Source organism: Mastigoproctus giganteus, chromosome 11 (genome assembly GCF_048544385.1).
Source record: "Mastigoproctus giganteus isolate SK-2022 chromosome 11, ASM4854438v1, whole genome shotgun sequence".
Classification (NCBI taxonomy): Eukaryota; Metazoa; Arthropoda; class Arachnida; order Uropygi; family Thelyphonidae; genus Mastigoproctus; species Mastigoproctus giganteus.
Window position 1 is genome coordinate 178,688,224 of NC_143585.1, and position 21,406 is coordinate 178,709,629.

General features: G+C 41.1%; 1 protein-coding gene across 5 annotated transcripts in view; it reads right to left on the reverse strand.

Moving 5' to 3' along the window:
* Positions 1–20,018, reverse strand: part of LOC150078597 (agrin-like) — a 294,793-nt gene extending 274,775 nt beyond the window's left edge. For all 5 annotated transcript variants that reach the window (XM_090385000.1, XM_090384999.1, XM_090385001.1 and 2 more), the window contains exon 1: positions 19,141–20,018. In XM_090385000.1, coding sequence (XP_090241126.1) covers positions 19,141–19,492 — 352 coding nt within the window. In that variant the 5' untranslated portion in view covers positions 19,493–20,018. The remainder of the gene's footprint in view (positions 1–19,140) is intronic.
* Between the last annotated feature and the right edge of the window lie 1,388 nt (positions 20,019–21,406).

Consider the following 21,406-nt stretch of genomic DNA (forward strand, 5'->3'; position numbering starts at 1 on the left):
GTACTTTAAATTTGTCAATGTTAAACTTCATTTGTCACCTCACAGCCCATGTGCTCAACCTTTCCAGATCCTATTGTAGCAACACAGCGTCAGTAGTGTCCTTAACAACCCTGCCAACCTTTCCATCGTCTGCAAACTTGGACATTAAGCTTGGTATACCATCATCAATATCATTTATAAATACAGAAAACAATAATGGACCCAACACTGAACCCTGAGGGACTCCACTAATAACATTAGTCCACGATGAGCAGTGTCCATTGATTACCACTCTCTGTCTTCTCCGCCTCAACTATCCCATAGCAGCAATTTGCCTCCAAAGTCATACTGCTCCGATTTATGCAGCAGTCTTCCATGTGCAACAGTATCAAAAGCCTTTCTAAGATCCAAATATAAAATACCAATGTTCTTCCCTGCATCCAGTTCTTTTGTAACTACATCATAGTATCCAATCAAATTGGTCAGACAAGACTTCCCCTGAACAAAACCATGCTGTGTCCGAGCTATAACTGAAGTCTTGTCTAAATGATCCTGCAGTGCTTCTTTAACCAGTGCCTCCATTAATTTTCCTGGAACAGAAGTTAAACTCACAGGTCTATAATTACTTGTGTCGCCCTTTGATTCTCCTTTGTGAATTGGGGTCACATTTGCACATCTCCAGTCCATGGGTACTTCCCCTGAGTCCAAGGAAGCTCTCATAATTATGGCTAAGGGTTTGCTTACTTCCTTTGCTACCTCCTTTAACATAACTGGATAGATCCCATCCACCCCGGGTGCCTTTTTATGTTTATCCTCAACAATCTCTCCTTCACTTCCCTCTCAGTTATTACAAAATCCTCTAGCTCACTGCCAGAGTTTACTTCACCTCTGACATTCCCCTTCCTGAATAACTCCTCATGTGTGAATGTAGATGCAAAATACTCGTGCAGTTTGTTAGCCACCTGAGCAGGATCCTGAACTGTTGAACCATCAATATCCAGTGGACCAATCTGATTCATCCCTTTCGCTCTAGACTTTACATAACTAAAGAACTCTTTTCTGTTTTTCTTTGCATTCTTTGCCAAGGCTTTCTCATAATCTGCCTTTGCCTGCCTAACCTCCTTTGTAACTTGGTTACAGATCAACTTACATCTATCATAGGCTTCTGTGTCACGTGTTAATTTGTAAGTATCCCATGCATTTTTCTTCTCTGCCATATGCCTCATTAGTTCATCTTACATCCATGTAGGCCTAAATTTTGAACAATATTTCTTTGTTGGTATGAAAAGGCTAGTGGCTTCCAAGATAAATTCTTCGAATGCTTCCCATTTTGAATTTGCTGTTGGTAACATCATCAGTTGGTCCCACTGTATAGAATTTAAATACTGTCTCAGTCCATCGTAGTCGCCTTTACGGAAGCAATACCCCTTCCCTTTTCCCCTAATGGTAGTTACCTCTTTGAGTAAATCCCACTTCAGCACACTGTGATCACTGCCACCTAGTGGTTCATTTATCTGCAGATTGTTAATGCATGATGAATCAATACTGATAATCAAATCAAGAGTATTACTCCCTGTAGTTGCCTCCCGAACATGCTGATGTAGAAAACAATCATCCAATAAATCCACAAAAGCCCTGCTAGTGTGTGAGTAACCAGCCCCCAAATTCCAGTCAATATCTGGGAAATTAAAATCTCCCATTATAAGACTCTCTGATTTACTGGCCCACTCTATTTCCCTGTACAGTTTTTTATTATACTCATCAGAGTCATTGGGCCTATAGCACACTCCTACTCTCAATTTTGATCTCCCAATGCTTATGTCACACCAAACTGACTCGACACTGCCCTGTCCATCGATGTCGACTGGCTTCCCTTCCTTGGATTTTATGTGTTTCTTAACTAATAGTATAACCCCTCCTCCCATCTGTGTGACACCACGTCTCTGCTGTCCCAACAATATCTGCCGTTGATGTTTTGAGCAATACCTCAAATTCATGAAATTTATTTATTAAACACCTAGCATTGGTGTACACGCAAGTATGCATGCACCTATTTCTATTCTTAGCTACCCTAACACAACACATGTGTTTACTTGTACCCCAATGATTCCCAGCAGTCTCTGAACTATCCTGCATCTTGTTTTCCAGGCTGCTGCTCATTTCAATAGAAGCAGTGCAAGAATCACTTTCACCTCTTCCAGTGGCTACTGTTAATCTATTAGTCCTTGTATCCCCCCAATCTAGCAGTTTTTCGCCCCACCTAACACTGCCTCGATAGCATCAGCAAACATTCTTGCACTCTTTCTATTTAAGTGTATCCCATCCCTGTAGAAGCAGTCTACACTGAAAAAAATTCATTCTACTCCTTGAGCTTTGCACAATATTTTCGGGGCCGAATTAGTCGACAAGGCTCTCATCACTTTCGGGACTCAGAGACACGTTTCAACTGTTTTGTTACTTCACGCCAACAGCCGTAGTTGGGCGGTGCGTAGACGAAAGCCCTCGTGGGTAGCACAGTTTGTAGAACCGCAGCCCTCCCCACACAGGGTGGAAAAGACAGAAGTTCGATTCTCGTCGATAACGTGAGGAATTTTTACGGCTCCCTGCCACATGAATTGTTGAGGGGGCTTGCATGCTACAGAGGGTTGATAATGGCTGCAGTTTACCTTTATTATTATTATGTTTTTTTTTTTACCACAACGTGGCTGAGTTAGACGGTCTGAAGCGAAGACATCGTTTTCTCTCCCAGAAACTTGGGTTTTTCGTCCAATAAATATAAAAAATAAAAAGGCGATTTTTTACAGTGTTTACTTGTACCGCAAGTAAACACTGTAAAAAAACAACCCCCTCCCCAGCTCCAATTCGTACAGCAGCCGTTTATGTGCAACAGTATCGCAAGGTTTGCGGTACTCTTGCCCACACTTTGGGACAAAGTATGGAGCCTCCACATGGTGCATTAGAGCAACACTGGAGCGGAACAGGCGCCAACTCAGTTCAATTTAGCGATTTATGCGGCTTTCTGTTACCAGGGCCTGCCGCTCAGTGAGCACCCCTGCGCTCCAAGGCATCGCAGGATCCATGCCCCTCTACGCGGAATTCGTCGAAAGAGGCTTCTACCGGCGCTATAAGAAAGGCCTTTCCCACCCAACTATTGAATCTGCATCTGGGACTCACAGATGACCACAAGCAAGAGAAAATGCGCATCTTTATTAACAAAACAGCAAGTGGCCCATAGCGAGAAACTGGCAAATCCGCTATATATATATATACATAGTCAGAGTGATGTTAATGTATATTAAAAGTTCTTCAATATTTGCATCGTTTCCTAGGATATAAAATAAATCATGTGACACGTTAAGCCTGGAAACTGATTGAAAAGTGTTCGACCAGATGGTTGAATGCAAGGGACAATCAAACAGAAAATGGCGGACCGTAAGCCGACTGTTACAGGATGAGCACTGGGGTGTGTTTTCTCCCGATAACAGGCAGAGATGGGTATGTTCAATTCCCAGCCCTGCAAACACCACTTCATCTTGTCTGTTTTGCCGGAAGCCAGAGAGCCACTGCTTTGTTTCCTGTTTAAGTGATAAAGTTTGCTGTTAGTATCCCTTTTCTAGATCTGTGACCAGTTGTCGTAACATGTTTTACGAATAACAGGCTAAAGTCAGCGTAAGGAACCTGAGGATGTTGTGAGAGAGTGGGTTGAGAATGTTTAGCGGAAAAGAGCGCACTTTCATTTCCCGTAATGCCAGAATGGCTAGGGATCCAGCAAAAGCTGATTGACTGATTGGACACGCTATAGGAGAATAGCTGGCAATGAATATTTCAATGTAGGATGAGAAGATGACAAATTCTTTCTTATGGCATAGATATCACTGAGGGAATCGGTGTAAATTATTGCAGATGAGATGGAAAGTTCAATAATCTTACTAAGTGCTTACTTGATGGCATAGAGTTCAGTAGTGAAGACGCTGCATGATAAATGTAGTGTGACTGTAATTGTACATGGAGGGAAAACAGCTGCAGCACCTACCACACTGTCAGTTTTCGATCCGTCGGTATATATTTTACAGGCATGGAAGTTAAGAGTAGCATGAGCTGAGTCCCCACTGGAGAAAATGTGTATCATGGGAGGCAGAAACATATGTCCAAGATGGAACAGCTGAGTTCTGAAAAATATCAGCTAAATCAATATTTCAACTCTGAATAAGATCTTTGATCGTGAGTGACGCAGGTCGGTTTTCATGTGGCTTATTCTCACAGAAAGAGTCCCACCGAGTGTGATAAAGATACTCCCAACTGGGGTGCGATGGAAGACTCTAGGTCTTAGAAGCGTAGAAAAGCAATAATGTTTTCCTACGAAGATGTAATGGAGGATCATAGGCTTCAATATAAAGACTTTGCATTGGAGAAGTCCTGAATGCTCCCAGCGCAGTCCTCAGGGCACTGTGCTGGATGACATTTAGCCGTTCTAATGTGATTTTCCTAGCTGAGTCATATACGGGAGAACCATAATCTAAGCGTGAATGGATCAGCGATTTGCAGAGGTGAAGTAAGGAAACCGATCAGCTCCCCATGACACGGATGAGACTGACCGAAGCATGTTCGACTGTTTTAGATAAGTAGTTCGTAGATACGTGATATATGCTTGGAAGTTAAGCTTACTATCTAATATCAAGCCCAAAAATCTGATGCTGTTTACTACTGGTATTGGACAATTGTTTAGACGTAATTCAGGATGGTGGTGAACAGCACGTTTCTTACAAAAGGGAGTGGTGGTAGACTTTTGTTCAGCTAGTCGATATCGGTTGCCTGACATCCAGGATTCAATTCTGTTAATGGCAAGTTGGAGTTGGCGCTCAATGGTGTTCATGCTTTGCGATTGGCAGGAGATGGCGAGGTCATCCGCTTACATATAAGCCTACACAGTTTTGGGGATGTCTCTGGTTATGCTGTTGACTCGAATTGCAAATAACGGTATGCTGAGTGTAGAACCCTGTGGTACTCCTTCCCAAATACGGTGGCGTAGGAAATTCTGAATTATCTGAGGGAGATTACCCCTTAGTCCTAGTGATAAAGATCTATAATAATACCATATCTCCAGGTAGCATCAAATGCCTTTTCAATATCAAAATTGACCATGACTAGATGTTGCTTCATGACAAAGGCATTGCGAATATTCGATTCAGCTTTGATAATGACATCAAGAGTGGATATGTTCTAACGAAAGCCACTCTGATGATCTGTTAAAAGATTCTCTGCTTCTAGGATCCAGGTAAGCCTTGTATGTACCATTCTTTCAAAAATTTTCCCCATGCAGCTTATGAGAGATATTGGCCTATAATTTTTAAGAAAGAAGGGTCTTTGCCTGGTTTTAGTATGGCAAGTATGAAAGAATGACGCCAGGAAAGCGGATAAGCATTTTCTGAGCAGATCCGATGGGTACGTAAGTCCTCTTCACGTAATTGTTTTAGCATGATGTACCGTACTTCATCTGAGCCGGCAGCACTATTTGAAGATTTATTTAAGGATTCCTCGAGTTCTGTTAAATTAAACGGTTGATTGTATGGAAGTGAGAGCTGCGTGGAGAAGTTAATTTTGCGGCATTCTGCATCTGCCTTGATGCTCTGAAAGGAGGTGGAGCAGGAAGCAGAAACAGATATTGTAGACAATGATTATACTAGCGCATTGGCGATTTCCTTAGGTCTAGATAGATAGATCTTTCCCATTCCAACAGAGAATTGAAGAGGGCTGGGCGATTGAATTTTCCATTTAGAGCTTTACTAAATGGAAAATATCACCAAAGACACTGACCAACGACTCATTTGGAGTCGTTGGTCAGTGTCTTTTAAGAAAGTCTTTGGTGATATTTGAAGCAAATTAGATCCAGGAGTCACGTTTGGCTTTTCGCCTAATCTGCCTTGCTTTGGCTCTGTCTTTTGTATTCGATTAGATTACTGGTCGTAGGAAACTTACGAAATTTGTTCCAAGCACGGTTTTTCTCTCGCTTGGCATCAGAGCAATCTGTATGCTACCAGTTGTTATGGTGGGAGCAGTTGTGAGGTCGTGTCTTGAATTTTTGGAATTGAATTTTTAGCAGCAGTTAGTATCTGATTGGTAATGTAGGTAGGTAGACAGTTACATCTTCAATTGGATGTTGTTGAATATAACTCCTGTCTAACTGGACATGGGTGGAGTAGCTCTCTCAGTTTACATTCTTCAACTTCCATGTGGATCTGTGCTCGAGAGTTGCAGTTACCTGTGTTTGTAATGAGCAAAGAATTGGAATGTGACAGCTGTTTAGAGGATCGTTTATCACTGATCATGTCATGCTTGGAAGAACTGATGGTGAGCAGATTGATAAGTCTATTGCAGAAGTAGATCCTGTAGGTAGGTGAATATAAGTGGGAGATCCAGAGTTTAGTATAGTTACTTTATTATTCATGAATGTTTCGATTAATTTGCCTCTTGTGTCAATCGCAGACGACCCCCACAATGGATGGTGGCCATTGAAGTCACCGAAAAGGCAGATTGGAGATGGTAGTTGCATAACCAGATTATGACGTTCTGTATTTGAAAATGGTTCAGAAGGGTAAATATATATATATAGAAGTTAGGGTTCTTGATATACCGATTGAAATACATGCTGCCACAGCTTCTAGACTAGTTTGTAACTGAATTTTCCTGGACGGTATGTTTGATTTTACAAGCATAGCTACTTCTCCGCGAGCAGGACACTCCGAGATCCTGTCTTTTCTATACATTCTACAGTTTGTAAATTTTGGTGAAGCTTGAAATGTTAAGAAGGTTTCCCTTTAGACATACTCCTATCGGATTGTATAGTATTATATCCAATCGGATTGTACAGAATTAGCAAATCTCTTTGGTCGTCAGAATTTCTTCTTAGTCCTCTGCAGTTCCACTGTATGATATTAGACAATATTTAAGTTTAGTTGTGGTGGATTGGTCTGACTGCTTTTTTAGAAGTGGAGCGTTTCGGTCTGTCTTGCTTTATTTTATCTTTTTTCGGGAAATAGAGGCGTACAGAATCCAAGGTGCCATTTGCATGGAGTTCCAAAATGGACTCCCCATTATCTAAACGCTCATCTACTTCCATACTGTTGGTGGGAGTTTCCATTTGTTTTGAACCTGTATCAGAGTTCGTTTGCTCTGTGTCATATGGGACCGATGGAGTATCACTAGGGATACTGATTGCGTTTTTGTAGCTTCGCTAGTTTTCTTTTGAGGATTTTCTTTTTTTGAATTTGAAAAGAGTAGAATTAAACCAATTAGCCAGAGAGGTATTAGGCGGAATCGATACGTCTGTTTGTGCTGGTATCACACCGACAATATGGAATATCTACCATGCTTTACCAGTTCCAAAAACTAATAAACCAAAAGATCCCAGAGACTACAGAGCAATCTCTATTTCCTGTGGACTGCTAAAATTGTTTGAAAAAAACGATACAGTCCACCTTAGTCGATCACTGCTTCAATGGGCGTCCACAGCATCTTCATACTGTTATTCCTAGGAGGTCTACGCTTTCAAATCTATTAATGACCAGCTGAGCAATCCAGAAAGCCCTTAACTCAAAGAAACAACTTGAAATCTTATTCCTAGACATTACAAGCAGCTTTCGACACATTCAGCACAACAGAGCTAGTTAAAATTCTGAAGCATTATTTCAGAATCGAAGGTAATCTTCTTGCTGTCCTCCATCAACTCCTCATCGACAGGCAAATATTTATCAAATATGATCACAGATTGGAGATGACCACCACGACTATTGTCGGCATCCCACATGGGGGAGTTCTCTCATCATGGTTTTTTTTCCGCAGCACTAGATCCCTTCCTTGCGAAACACCCGAACTTCATTTCATACGCTGATGATCTTAAGATGCTGGTCACATCTGATGATCCAACAAAAGCTAAGGTAGTCGCCTATGAAAATCAAATAGTATTGTTCGAGCTCCAGGATTATCTAGGACGTCTGGGACTTAAACTGAATCCTCAAAAAGCAGCTCAGATGACTTTCACAAAAAGGAGGACTATTAATGAAATTATAAAAAAAAGTTCACTCTCACACGGACTTGGGGTTGAAGTAGGATGATGGGCTTACTTTCAAAGACCACCTCAAGATGGCAAGGCTAAAAACGCTTGAGGCGTACTGGGTAATCCGGCAGGAGTTGGTCGGTCTTAGACCTCGGGAGTTCCTCTTGTAATACGTCCGAAGAAATTTAACACTCGTACCGCTCTACGCTTCGGTACTCTGGTCAGGAGCTTCCTCTACTCAACTGCAGGGATTCCTGGGGGTTGAATATTGGCTCCTGAGATGGCTAAACAGGGAGATGGGCTACCCTTTCACCATCTCTAGGAGTGTGCTCTATACAAACCTGGGCATGAAACCCTGGGAAACCATAGTCAAAGACACACCTTGGCACAGCTTCTACCCTCGGACCTTACAAAGAACCCTGTGCGGTTCAACATTTTGTCTACAATCTTGTCTGCAAAATGTGCAATGCCTTAGGTCAGTGTTCCCGGAGAATACGTTTGGAATGTATAACTCCCTGGGAATCGATACCTCATCTTTCTGCAGCTCGAAGCGCTATAGACAGGACATAGTGAAAGAACTCTATAAACACGAACAATAAGCGTTTTTTGAAAATAATTCCCTGAAAAGACTTTCCTGGATTCACCACTGTGTTTTTTATTGTTTGGTATTTATTTATTTTATGTATTGATTTTTACCTTGTTGTGTATTTGCAATCTGTTTTGATCTCTTGCAATTCCAATGAATGCATTCAAATGGAATTTGCATAATGTACACCCTTCTAGCCGAAACAGGCTGTTTCACGGGTGCCCACTGATCTGGAAATAAAATGATAATAATAATAATAATAATAATAATAATAATAATAATAGACGCATAGTTTCTAGTGCGAACAGCGTAGGATCGACTACTAGGCATGTTCAACATAACTGCCTATGTGCCTCAGAAAACGAAACTTTATTTTCTATTTTATATTTTTGAATTTTTTTTTCTCGTGTAATCCATAATTCGCAAGCTTTGGAAAAGGCAGGGTGACTTCCCTTGAAGTTTGGAGACGCAGGGGTTGTGGCTGAGCAATGAGCTTGAGTATACTCCTTAGATCCGCAGATGGCATCACCTCTACATACCTGCTGGGAATAGCCATTTTTCTGGCATTTGAAGGAACGAACCGGATTCTATGGTCTAATACAACAATTCAAATAGCCATCTATAATTGAGGATGGTAAGTCTGGAGTACTGAATGTTAAAATTATGGTTCTAGTTGGAGTTAAATTTACATATTTTTTACACATGATTCTTTTCACATTTGTTACCTTTTGACTACTAAGTTCTTGGAGTAGTTATTTTTCGGAGACTGTAATTAGGTCCCACTCACTTTTGATGAATTTAAGATTCTATGGGGAGTAACTGATACTGTCAGCAACCCCCCCCCCCCCACAAATGATGTTGTGTTTAACAGCCGCTACACATTCTTCGCTGTGTAGTTCTCAGGTTCTCTTCCATTCTTTTGGTGAGTGCCCAAGTTTCACTTCCATAAGTCATAGTGGGGAGTATTCATTGGTTCATTATTTTACGTTTCAGACAAACTGGGATATTGCTCTTAGTATGTGACTATATTTCCTGAATGCAATCCATCCAAAATTTATTCTTCTCTTGACTTCCAGCCATTTATCATTATTACAGCTAATAACTTGTCCCGGATAAGTACATGACTCCACCTTTTCAATTACTGCTCCTTCAATCATTATTTCCCTTTCCGTGGCATACTTGTTCATCATTACTTTTGTTTTAGCCATATTCATCTTTAGTCCAAAATCCTTACTAACTGTGCATAACTGATTAAGATTTTCCTCTAATTCTTTGGGATCGTGGCTTATGACCACAATGTCATCTGCAAATCGTAAATGGTTTAGGTACTCTCCGTTCACATTGACTCCTTTCTGCGACCAGTCTAATCTTCTGAAAGGTTCCTCAAGGGCAGCAGTAAACAGCTTCGGAGATGTTGTGTCTCCTTGTCGAACTCCTTTCTCGATTTTAAATTTCCTACTCTTTGTCTAGTCTAATAAAGGAGGTTGCACTCTCATGTATTTTCTTCAAAATCATAATATGTGCGGTATCTATGCCTTGTCTTTCCAGTGCCCGAAACATTGCCTTATGCTGTATGGAGTCAAATGCCTTTTCATAATCCACAAATGCCAGGCATAATGGTGTTCTATATCGATTTGCTTTCTCCATTAGCCGTGACATTACGTGAAGGTGGTCCATAGTTGAGAATCCTGTCCTAGAGCCAGCTTGCTCTTTCGGTTGATTCTCATCAAGTATTCTTTCTTTCTAATCTGTAGTAATGACCCTTGTGAACAACTTGTAGATATGGGATAACAAGCTAATTGGTCTATAATTTCCAATTTCTGATTTATCTCCTTTCTTATGCAGCAAAACTATGATTGCATTATTCCACTGCTTAGGCGTCACACCTTTTCTAATGCACTTTGTGAAGAGCCTTGCCAGTTTTTGTGTTATGTCTCTTCCTCCCAATTTTAACAACTCTACAGTAACTTCATCTTCCCCCGGGGCTTTCCGATTCTTCATTTTCTTCAATGCATGCTCTACCTCATCAGGAAGAATATCGGGTATGTCGTATGTGTTGCTACTTTGCAATCCATCTTCCCCACTGATGTCATCATTCCCTCGCTCCTTGTATAGTAGTCTTCTGCTTTTTGAATTATGTCTTCTATGCTGTTTATAAGTACACCATCGCTATTCTTCAGTTTCAGTATCATTTGTCTTTCTGTATTACTGCTTATGGCTGCTGATTTAAATCCTTTGTTTTCCCTTAATGCTTGTTCTACTTTTCTTGTGTTAAATCTTCTTATGTCCTCTCTGAGTCTCTTTCTAATAGCTTTGCATAACTCAGTATACTCAAATTTTCTCCTTGTAGGTGTTTATCTTGCTCTTCATTTGTCGCCTTCGGTTCATCATGACAAGTGTTTCTTGACTAATTTTTTCTTCTTTGGATTTCTTTTTCCCTATACGTTTCTTGGGCTTTAACACTTTCAGAAAGTAGTAATATTCCTCATCGATATCTTTGTCCTGAACAGTCTGCAGACGCTCAAACTTGTTCTTAAGTTCCAGTACATACTGCTTTTTCTCCTCCTCTGTTATCTCAAAGACCTTTGTATTATTTACTCGCGTCAGTTTTTTCCTTTCCTTTCCTACATCTATATCAAGTGTACATCTTACCATTCTGTGATCACTTCCAACATTTACCTTATTCAGGACGGTAACATCATTCACGATATATATATATATTTTATTATGTGAACCCCAAACACGAGAGGTAGTAGAGCCTATAGCACTTAGTACCGTGCTTGGGTTGGAGTTTGAGAAGACGAAAGAAGATATTTGTTGACATTGCACTTGAACTTCTGTAATTTTCAGAAAATACGTATGAAGGAAGGTTATTCCAGGAAACGGCAGTTGAATGAATAAATGAGGAAGATGAAAAGTTGGTTCTGTGACTTTGAAGTTGGACAGTAAATGGATGTTGGCTGGTGGCGGCACGTGTTCGGACTGTTTTGAAAGAGAGAGCGGGAATTATAGAAGCCAATTCAGAAGAACAGTGCCCATGGAAGTATCTGTAGAAGAGGCATGCAGCAGAAACAGTGCGTCTATGAGAAAGCGAGTGGAGAGACTTTGTTAGAGATGAATCATTAATTAACCTAACTGCCCTCTTCTGAATGGAATCAGGAAGCGTAAGAGAGGTTTTAGGGGCACCACCTCAGATGTGGGAACAATATTCCATGGCAGGGCGGATTTGCGATTTATACAGAGTGAGCAGCTGTTTGGAAGAAAACGCCGAGAGCGAAAGAGAAAACCAAGTTTTTTAGATGCAGAGGAAGCAATATTTGTAATGTGCATTTGCCAAGAGAGATTAGAAGTCAGGGTAATCCCCAAAAGAGATATAAATAAATAAATCTTTATTGTGAAGTAGAGTTACAGCACAATATCCCATCACGGCGAAGAGCGCCAGGGGTTCACATATAGCAGTTAGAGAAAAGATAAGTACAGCGAACAAATACAAAATCCTACAAAATACAGTTTACAAATTCAAAAGGCTACAAAATACCGCGAACAAATTCAAAAGGCTACAAAAATACAGCGAACAAATACAAAAGGCTACAAAATACCGATCACAAATACAAAAGCAATACAAATACAGCATAAAAACGCAGAGCTAGACATAAATACAGAAATAAATACAAATTGGCCATATATCAGGGTTCAAGGGCTTTGATAAAGTTGTGCCTGTCCTTCTTCTTACTTATTATGCTGTCGATGTCGGCGTCCACACGGTTGAGGGCAGCGAGCATCTGCTTGGGAAGAAATCTGTCAGTGAGTACAAGCCTGTTGTGGTGAGCCACGAGTGCTGGTGCCGACCTTAGGCTTGGCTGTGGAATCCTCCAAGAGCAAGCGTTCCAAATATTTGGAGATGATATCTGGCCTGTGATGAGTTTGGCTGTGAACACCAGCCTCTTTTCCACGATCAGGAACTTCAACCTCGGGATGTCGAGTGCTTGTGTCATCATGGTAGTTGTGGTAGCGGGAGGTAGCCGAAGCTTGTTATTGGCCCATTTCAGTAACCAGTATTCAGCGGTGTACACTCGCTTGAGGTTTGTAGGTGCAGCAGAGGCCCATATTTCTGCACCATAGAGAATGGCGGGGTAAACGGTGGAGGTGATGAACCTCCACCGTCATTTTGCCTAGAAATTGCTTCTAGAAATTGTCACTAAAGAAAAGCATAGGAGCAGAAGAATCCTTTTTTGCGTGATATAAGACAAGACTGAGTTTTAGAAGGGTTGAAATCAACTAAGTTGTCATTGCTCCACTGGAAAATTACCTGAAGATCGTCATTTAAGGAATTGGTAGCAGATTTTCGAGAAGTTGAAGCGGATTGAGCAGGACAAGGTTTCTCAAAATGGAAAGTGGAATGCAATGTGCTATCATCGGAAAAACTATGGATAGGATTTCCAGTCAATGGAAGAAGGTCATTAATATAAAAGAGGAAAAGAGTGGGGGAAAGAACTGAACCTTGGGGGACACCGGCATTAGTGGAGAAGTTAGAAGACAGAGAGCCATCTACAGGATGAAGTCGATTTCATTAGTTGTTAATCCATTTGGACTCTTCGATGTCCACTTTCTGTTTACCATTTTCTTGAAAAAAAGTGTTCATTACTGACAATCCTTGAGATTCTGCAAATTCCACAAGTCTTTCATTTCTTTCTCCAATTCCAAAATTTCCTATTGTTCCCCTTTCTGCGTTGTTTTGTCTCTTTCCAACCATTAGCATTGAAGACCCCCATAATGATAGTGTAGTGAATTTTCTGTTCATCTAGAAGACTCTCAATTTCGGTCTACCTTTCTTCAACCTCTTCATCATTCTGGCTCGATGTTGGAGCATAAATCATTATAATCTTTAGCTTATATCTCTTAGAAATTCTGAGTAGTAGTCTTGACACCTTTGGTGATGTGCTTTTCAATTCCAAAATGTTTTTTATATCTTTATGGACCAGAAAGCCAACTCCACCTTCACTCCTTTCACTGTTTCCATTGGTGTACAGCAGATTTCCACTTGATAAACTTATAAGTGATTCATTTCTTCTTGTTTCAGCCAAACCGATGATGTTCCAATTCACAAATTTGTAATTCCTTTTCCAGCTCTAATATCCTGTCTTCACCGATGAGCGATCTTATGTTGTAGCAGGCCAAGTTCAGTTTCCGTGCACAGCCTGGTCGTACCCAGGGATTCTTAGCACCCTCTGCTTCCACTGTGAGCCTCTGGCTGCGGTAAGAGGGGGAGTGAAAGCCGCTGGGGACTGAAGGCCATTTGTTTTGTTGCCACCTAAGTGACGTAGCAGGGCTTACCATCGAGAAGGTGTGCATGAGTGGATTTTAGGGAGGCAGGCCAACCGAACTTCTCATAAATCTTCTGTAATAGCAAGATATTGGATCCATCAGTGTTTTAGACAGTGTCTGATAACACACAGAATACCTGTTCCCCCCTCTAAGCCTCTTTACTTAATTTAGTTAAAGTTTATGAAAGACTGCTGTAATTAGGATTAATGAACTACTTGTTAGAAATAAATTAAATTGAACTAATCAGTATGGGTTCAGAACAGGACTATCGGCAAAAGACGCAACTGAGGAGTTACGTTAGTCATTCCTCAGCGAAGTATGTCATAGCAGTGTTCATTGATTTTGAGGGAGCCTTTGATTCCTTCTGGTAGGAGAGTGTAATAGCCGCATTAGTGAACATGAGATGTTTTGGGCAATTATTCAAAGTTATTAGTAATTATTTTAGTAACAGGTGTTATCTCTTAAAACTACACATCTTAGTTTTGAGAAAATGATTTTTAGTGGTTGCCCCAGGTTAGGTAAGTGATAGTGTTTCAGATTAGGTTAGATACGATGGTGTTTCAGAAATCATTTAATTAATAGATGATAGAACCGCATGGCTCAGAGTGTCAGCATACAAGGCATCATAGAGGTAATTCCTCCTTTTCTTAACTAACTAAGAAATCATTTAATTATGATCGGCCATCAAGTTTGCACAACTATAACGAGCAAATAGCATATGTGCAATGTTTTAAGTATTTAGGATTAAACATGGATAACAAACCAAACTCAACTTTATGAATCACTTAGAACAATTAGCATTTAGTGAGCTAAAATAAAACAAATTAGTGAGCATATAGTGCAGTTGGAACACACACTGGAACACAAACGATCAACTATCGTTTGTGTTCCAGTCTACGTGTACAAACTGAAATGACAAGTTAACCTAATAGTATTATGTACTGTAAATCAATGACTTCAATATTTTTTGTTCCTCCTCGAGCTGCAATTAGCTGCCATGCTAGGAGCACTAGCACATGGCAGCTGAATCTTACTTGTTGGCTTCTTCTGAGAAATTTTAGACGACATTATGTACCATCAATTTTCAATAGGGTTCAAATGGGGACTGTTTAAATCCAGGCCAGACCAACACTGTAATGCCAGCATTTGTTAGGTATGACTGCACCTTAAGGGAGAAAAACGAGGGAAACCATTGCTGTAAATATGTTTTAAGCCTTGTGAGACAAGAAGACAAACTCATCATTAAATCTAAATAGCATAAAACCTACTAATTTTGCTGTGTGGCAAGGTGCTGAGTCCTGTTGAAAAATGCAGTTTTCGACGTCAGATGGTGGTCCCTAATAACGCGTTTCAGATACTCCTCAAAGATAGCAGTTTAGGTTTCTGAATTCACCGTTTCCATAATAAACTTAATTCGCCCTACCCCTTTGCTTATTATGCATCCCCGGACCATCTGACCGGCGGGCGGGGAAGTTTACAGTCGGTGTTATGCAGTCAGGATGGTATGCCTCCGATTTTCGTCTTCCGACATATCGCTTCCCATTCGAGTCATGCAGGTTGAATTTGGATTCGTCAGAAAAAATGACGGTGTTCCATTGCTCTTTTCTCCATGAAATATGAGTTTCAGCCCAAGCAAGTCGCTTCTTCCTCATTATTTGTTGTGTCAACAAAGGCTTCTTCTTAGACCGATACGTATGCAGACCACATTCCGAAAGCTGTTCGTTCACTTGTTTCAATACCATCTCAAAGTCCAGTTTTAGATCAGGAGCACTAGCATGGCGATTACGAAGACACAGCCGTTTCAAATATCGATCTTGTGAAGGCGTAGTCACTCTCTTACAGAGTGATCCAGGTCTTCTCTTCACATCACGCTTTAATTTCAGCACCCGGGATACTGTTGACTGGTGGCAGCCTATTTTATCAACGATAGCACGCGTAGAAAAGCCCTTCTTGGGGCAGAGCAACAGCTACACTTTTTTTTCTTGGTGTCAACTCAAAATATGGAGCCATGCTTACACCTCCGCAAAACAGGATACTAATGAACGGGTAAATCCTTCCAACGCCTGTTTATAGAAATGGCTCAAGAATGATGTCCAGGTTCTTATTGGAGTGGCTCTTGGTATTGTCTTATCCTTAATTAAAACTGTAATGCATTTAAAGAGACAAAGTGCGCTGGGCTGAGTTTTCAACATTGACATGAATATTTAGGGTTTTTGGTGCTTCATTAAGTTGGCCCTTTTTCTTTTTTTTTAATAATAATAATAATAATAATAATAAGATTCTTTATTAACCTAAATTTTATACAATAGTGATTCCTTACACAGAAAGCCAGAGGAATCTTACAATTCGTTGTTTATGCAACTGATTTTGTTTCATAATAGAGAAAAAAAATTAAATAAAATAATAATTAATAGATAAAAGCAAAGATGATAATCAAAATGTAAAAATGAAGTAGTAATTACAGTGAAAAAAGAACAAGTTGAGCAGAACATGAAATGACATCGGTTAACTTACTAAGATCAGCAGTTACAAACAGCAAGATAGGACAAGGTGCCATTGCCATGCCTTGTCTATAGTCCACAGGTCGAGGTCGATTGAACGAATTGAGTGTCCAGAGTCACATTAGGGAAGTGTCTCCTGAAATTCTGTAACCGCTGGAGCCTTCAGCATAAGGAGGGGGTACTAAGGAGATGTCTGCCTGGCAAACGCCAACCAACCGTGTTCCAGACGTTGATGTGATCCTGCTTAGCTGAGCACAGATGAAGGAATGACTTTATTTTTAGCACATGGGCTCTGTGGACTGTGGGCGTATATTGCAGGTTGCAGCAGAGAGTAGATTTAGATGTTGTGTAGATCTGGTGCGACCACACGTTGGCCCACTTCAGCATCCAGAATTCGAGGCCCCATAGTTTCCCGAGGCTGGTGGGTGGTGCCGCCGACCAAACTTCCACGGCATAGGAGAGTACACTACAAAAGTAAGTTGCGAGGTACTTCTTGATTATTTTCTTATTGTGCGTTTTGCACAGATCAATTTTCATTCCCCAGAACGCGCTCAGGGCTTTGGAATACTGAACTTGGATTTGTTTTTTATAGGTTAGGTTGGCATCAAGGATTACTCCTAGGAATTTGACACTGTCTGTGGGAGTCAGGACATTTTCTGCCAATTCTGGAAGTAGAGAAGATGCAGTATCAGTATATTATAGTTACAGTTTTCGTATGTAATAGTAACGATGTCGTCGTTGGATTTGATGGTGATAAAAATTTTTATGTGTCTACTTAAACGATGATGTTAAGATCATTTCAAGTGAACTATCTGCTGGAGTGCTGCTGATAAAATTCAGACTAGTGCACCGCCTTGATATGTGCCAATGGAAGTTTATAGTTGAAGACCCGTTGCAGACGTTGGAAAGACTAATATCTTTTTATTATGTCTGGTACGTTTGAAGTGCTCATTAAAGATTTTTAATAATTGCCATTTATCCATTTTCATTGAAGAAGAGATGCCAATCCCTCTTCCACTCAGTTCCACAAGATTCTCCTTTAAGCCCTCATCTATTTATATTATTCTCAGTCCTGATTTTTATCTGTTCATTTATACGATCAACTATCGTTTGTGTTCCAGTCTACCAACGTTGAACAGAAAGTGTTCGGGGATGACGAAAGTTATCAATTCATGTTGAGTGTGCAGAGCTTTTGTCTCTCTCTCTCGTTTTTCTTTAGATTAAAAAAATAATAATAAATGGAATAAACCATTCGATATCTGCAAGTGTTTTCACATTCAGAAGGATAAAATAGATAATTAGAGACTTGGAACCTCGCCTTCTGCGCCCGAGAAAACAAATGGAGTCAATAATCCAAGAGGCAATTCAAATCACCTTATGGAGAACGGAGCCACGATGCAATAACAGCATGTTTGCGGGTCATTATGCCTGACCAATCTAAGAAGGTCGTTACAAAGGAACTGGACGCGAAGGATAATTCTGAGTCTTGACATCGGACACAGAGATTTCAGTAAAGTGCTTCACAAGAGCGATTGTCTCATAAATTGGCATAATGACATCGGGGAGGGGAGAGTTAATACAATGGATAACGGGGTTGTTATTCAGTTGTAGGGGACAGAGATTGGCCACTGCTCTTCACGAGTTGGGTTGAGTTAAAGTACCACAGGGAAGGTTGTCGCATCCACATATACTGTTTATAGGCGCGTTCCCACGTATGAGTGTAGATACTATGGTCTTCGCGTATCTGTTCGTTCCTGCGCACCTAATATCTCGATTCCGAGTGAGATATTAGGTGCGGGTGGGATTTTAAGAAAGTGTAATATTTGGCTTTAAGAGCGATTTGTCGAGTACTCCCAAATTTCATTAAAACTGGACAAATGGAAACCCGGAAATTATTATTTCTTTTATACATATCACGTTGGCTATCTATCCGTATACGGTATATCGTAGCTGAAGCATTGGATTGTGTGGTGCCACGCGCTGATTGAAGAGATGAATGGACAGTAGAGCGGATGCGCAGAAAAGTAATGTTCTCGATTCGCGCGTGTAAAATGAATGTTTTTGTTTTTTTACGAATTCGTTTATATTTTGTTATCGTTACCGTTCGCTAAATATGTAAATAATCAATTATTACTATTTTATTACGGCAGAATAGCGAATATGGCAGTTCGCGTTATCTTTCAATTGTGATTAAAATCCAGGTGGAAGCGACTGAAGTGAAACGTTGAATGAAGTATGCGCATTGATGTGAAAGCAATTAGGTGTACGTATTATGCATTAGGTAATTGACTGATTGGTTAATTGGAAACGAGATAAAGTTAATATTTCACTTCTATTACTTCTGGGGCAGCGACTGCCTCCCGTGACTATTGAACAAAATTGAAATAAATGATGAGTGTTTTGTGGCGGACGTGTTTTTTTTTTTTTTTTAATGTGGGACTGGATGATGCCATGGAAATGCAGCGCGTGGAAGACCCACAGCGTGTTCTGTCTTAATGAGGATTATCGAGTCATATTATGCGCGCATTGTCCAGTTAATTCTAATTCTAATGGTTCTTAAGATTAACACCATCTTACCGTTAGTAATCACCCCTGTTTGGGAGATTTCAAGTAGAATATTTGTGTATGAAGTCCGTTGTCAGTACTTAGAAGTAACTACGTTAATGGACGTATTTAATAAAATAACTGCGACTCACCACATCTTCCCTGAAACTTAACGGAGATGTCTTTCCTCTCTCTGCAGGCATTTCTTCTAAGCTCGCACACATTCGGGTAGTCCCTTCCGTCACTACCGCACACCGGTCTCGACCCTCTGCTGTCTCCGTAGGTAGCGCACTTTTCGGGGCACACGCACTCCGCTGTCCTGCCGTCGAGGGAGGGGCGACAATGGGCCCCGAAGTGGCACTCTTTTTCTTGGCAGGGATCCTTGGCATCAGAGGGAAATTTGTAGCAGGCAGGAACGGCCACCGAGCAGCACAGCAACACCGTTATCCGTAAGGCTACGTTTCGGAGAGAACGGGGAGCTGTAAGGCGGAGAAAGATACACATTTTCTGGGGGGGGGGAGCACTACATAAACGAAATTCTACATCAACCGAATGAGAGGGCGTCTAGCGAAGCCTTATTTCCAGACAGCCGCAAGAAAGGACGGACGAAGCGGCTCTTCGATCAACGGCCATGCTGCTGATCGATAAGCTGGCTCCCGTTTAGCAGGGTGGTGAAGGAGAAAGGAGAGCGCCTTTGCCTGGACAAAAATCAGGAAACAAAAACGACGTTGTCGGCTTTAAGAACAACGGATCGAGCTTATAACGCGGCACACATCCGTTTTCCTCTGCTCGGAGTTCACTATTACACATTTCCGGAGGTTGGCGTAGACCACCGCCATCCAAGGATGTCAATGCCGATGCTGCAGTTATCGCCCGCTCTTCCCGCCTAATAAAAGCGTTAAAAACGAAATGCGGTAAATTAGCGCACTCCGAAACACCCCCGCGATCCCCATTTGTAAATAAAGATCCAACTTCGAGCATCAAATTAACGAAACAAACCCCGCACCTACTTGACAACCGGTATGGCGACCTGCTGACTGCCGATGCAAGGAGCATGCGCACAGCCAGGGAGGTCTGCGATAATGGCGAACGAGCGGATTTAATGAGGGAGCAGTTAATTGAAGTAACGCATGAGACGGGCTTCTTTGGGGGAGGTGCGTGCAACGTGAGTTACACGCGTCAGTTTAAGTGAGATACTGCAGTTCCGGGTGTGTGTGGATGTGTGTGTGTGAGAGAGAGAGATTTTTTTTTTTTTTTTTTAGCAAAATAGTCAAAGAAATGGTTTAACCAAAATTTCGGCCGATTACTCACTGTCCCTTGCACCCGCTTTGCTCATTTGTTCATTTATTTGTAAAAACCAGAGATGAATTCTCGCCCCTTCGCAATATTCGAGACTGCCCTCGTCAGGCCCTTCTTCCCTCCCGAAGTCAAACAATTTAATTCGAGGAACAACATTTCACGAAGATTAATTACTATATTTAATAACCACTCTTATACTACGTGATGTGGAAACAAAAAGATATTAATAATAATATAGTTTATTAAGCTAATCGTCTAAAATTCTAAACCAATATATATTTGAGGCGACATTTCAGGCATCTTACCTATTCCCATCATCAGACCATGCTGCGACCAGAACCTGATGTGCATACTCATGGGTATCGGTAAGATGCCTGACACGTCACTTTAAATGTATAGTGCCTTGCGCTATAAGCTTAATAAACTATATTATTAATTTCGCGCGGTATAAGAGTGGGTTTTAATTATGGTGATTAATCTTCATAGAAAACTTTCCTCTGCAACTTGATCCAGAATTGTGGCTCGATTTCGTCACAAGATTTAACCGTAATCCTGTGCCAAACTCAGATCTGGCTGTACCAACTGAGCCCACCCAGCACGAAGTGTTGAATATCATCCAGATCACAAAACAGCAGCTGATCGTAGCTATCAATTCTCTACCTGCCTTGTCAACCACCAGTGATGATGGAGTTCCCCAATTCATGCTCAAATGCCCAAGTCCGTATATCATTCAGCCACTTTTAATTATCTTCAACCCGTTACTCTCGAACCAGATTTTCCCACAGCAGTGGAAAAACTATCCAATCAAACCTTTAGCTAAAGTTCAGTCGCCATCGCAACCTAAACACTACCGACCCATCTCGAACTCCTCCAGCCTGCTGAAGCACCTGGAGAACGCCTTATTCCCCAACCTCACTAAGCAGATCTTGCCCAGTAATCCAGCCCAAATTCAACTACTCCCTTCCAAACAGATCAACGATCACCAATCTGATATTAGTTTTTGAAAAACTAATACATCCAATAATTATCCAACACTGCTTTTCTCACCGACTACCTTATCCCCACACAGTCCAACAGGACAGGTCCACGACCTGAAATCTCCTCGATACTCTCTTCAGA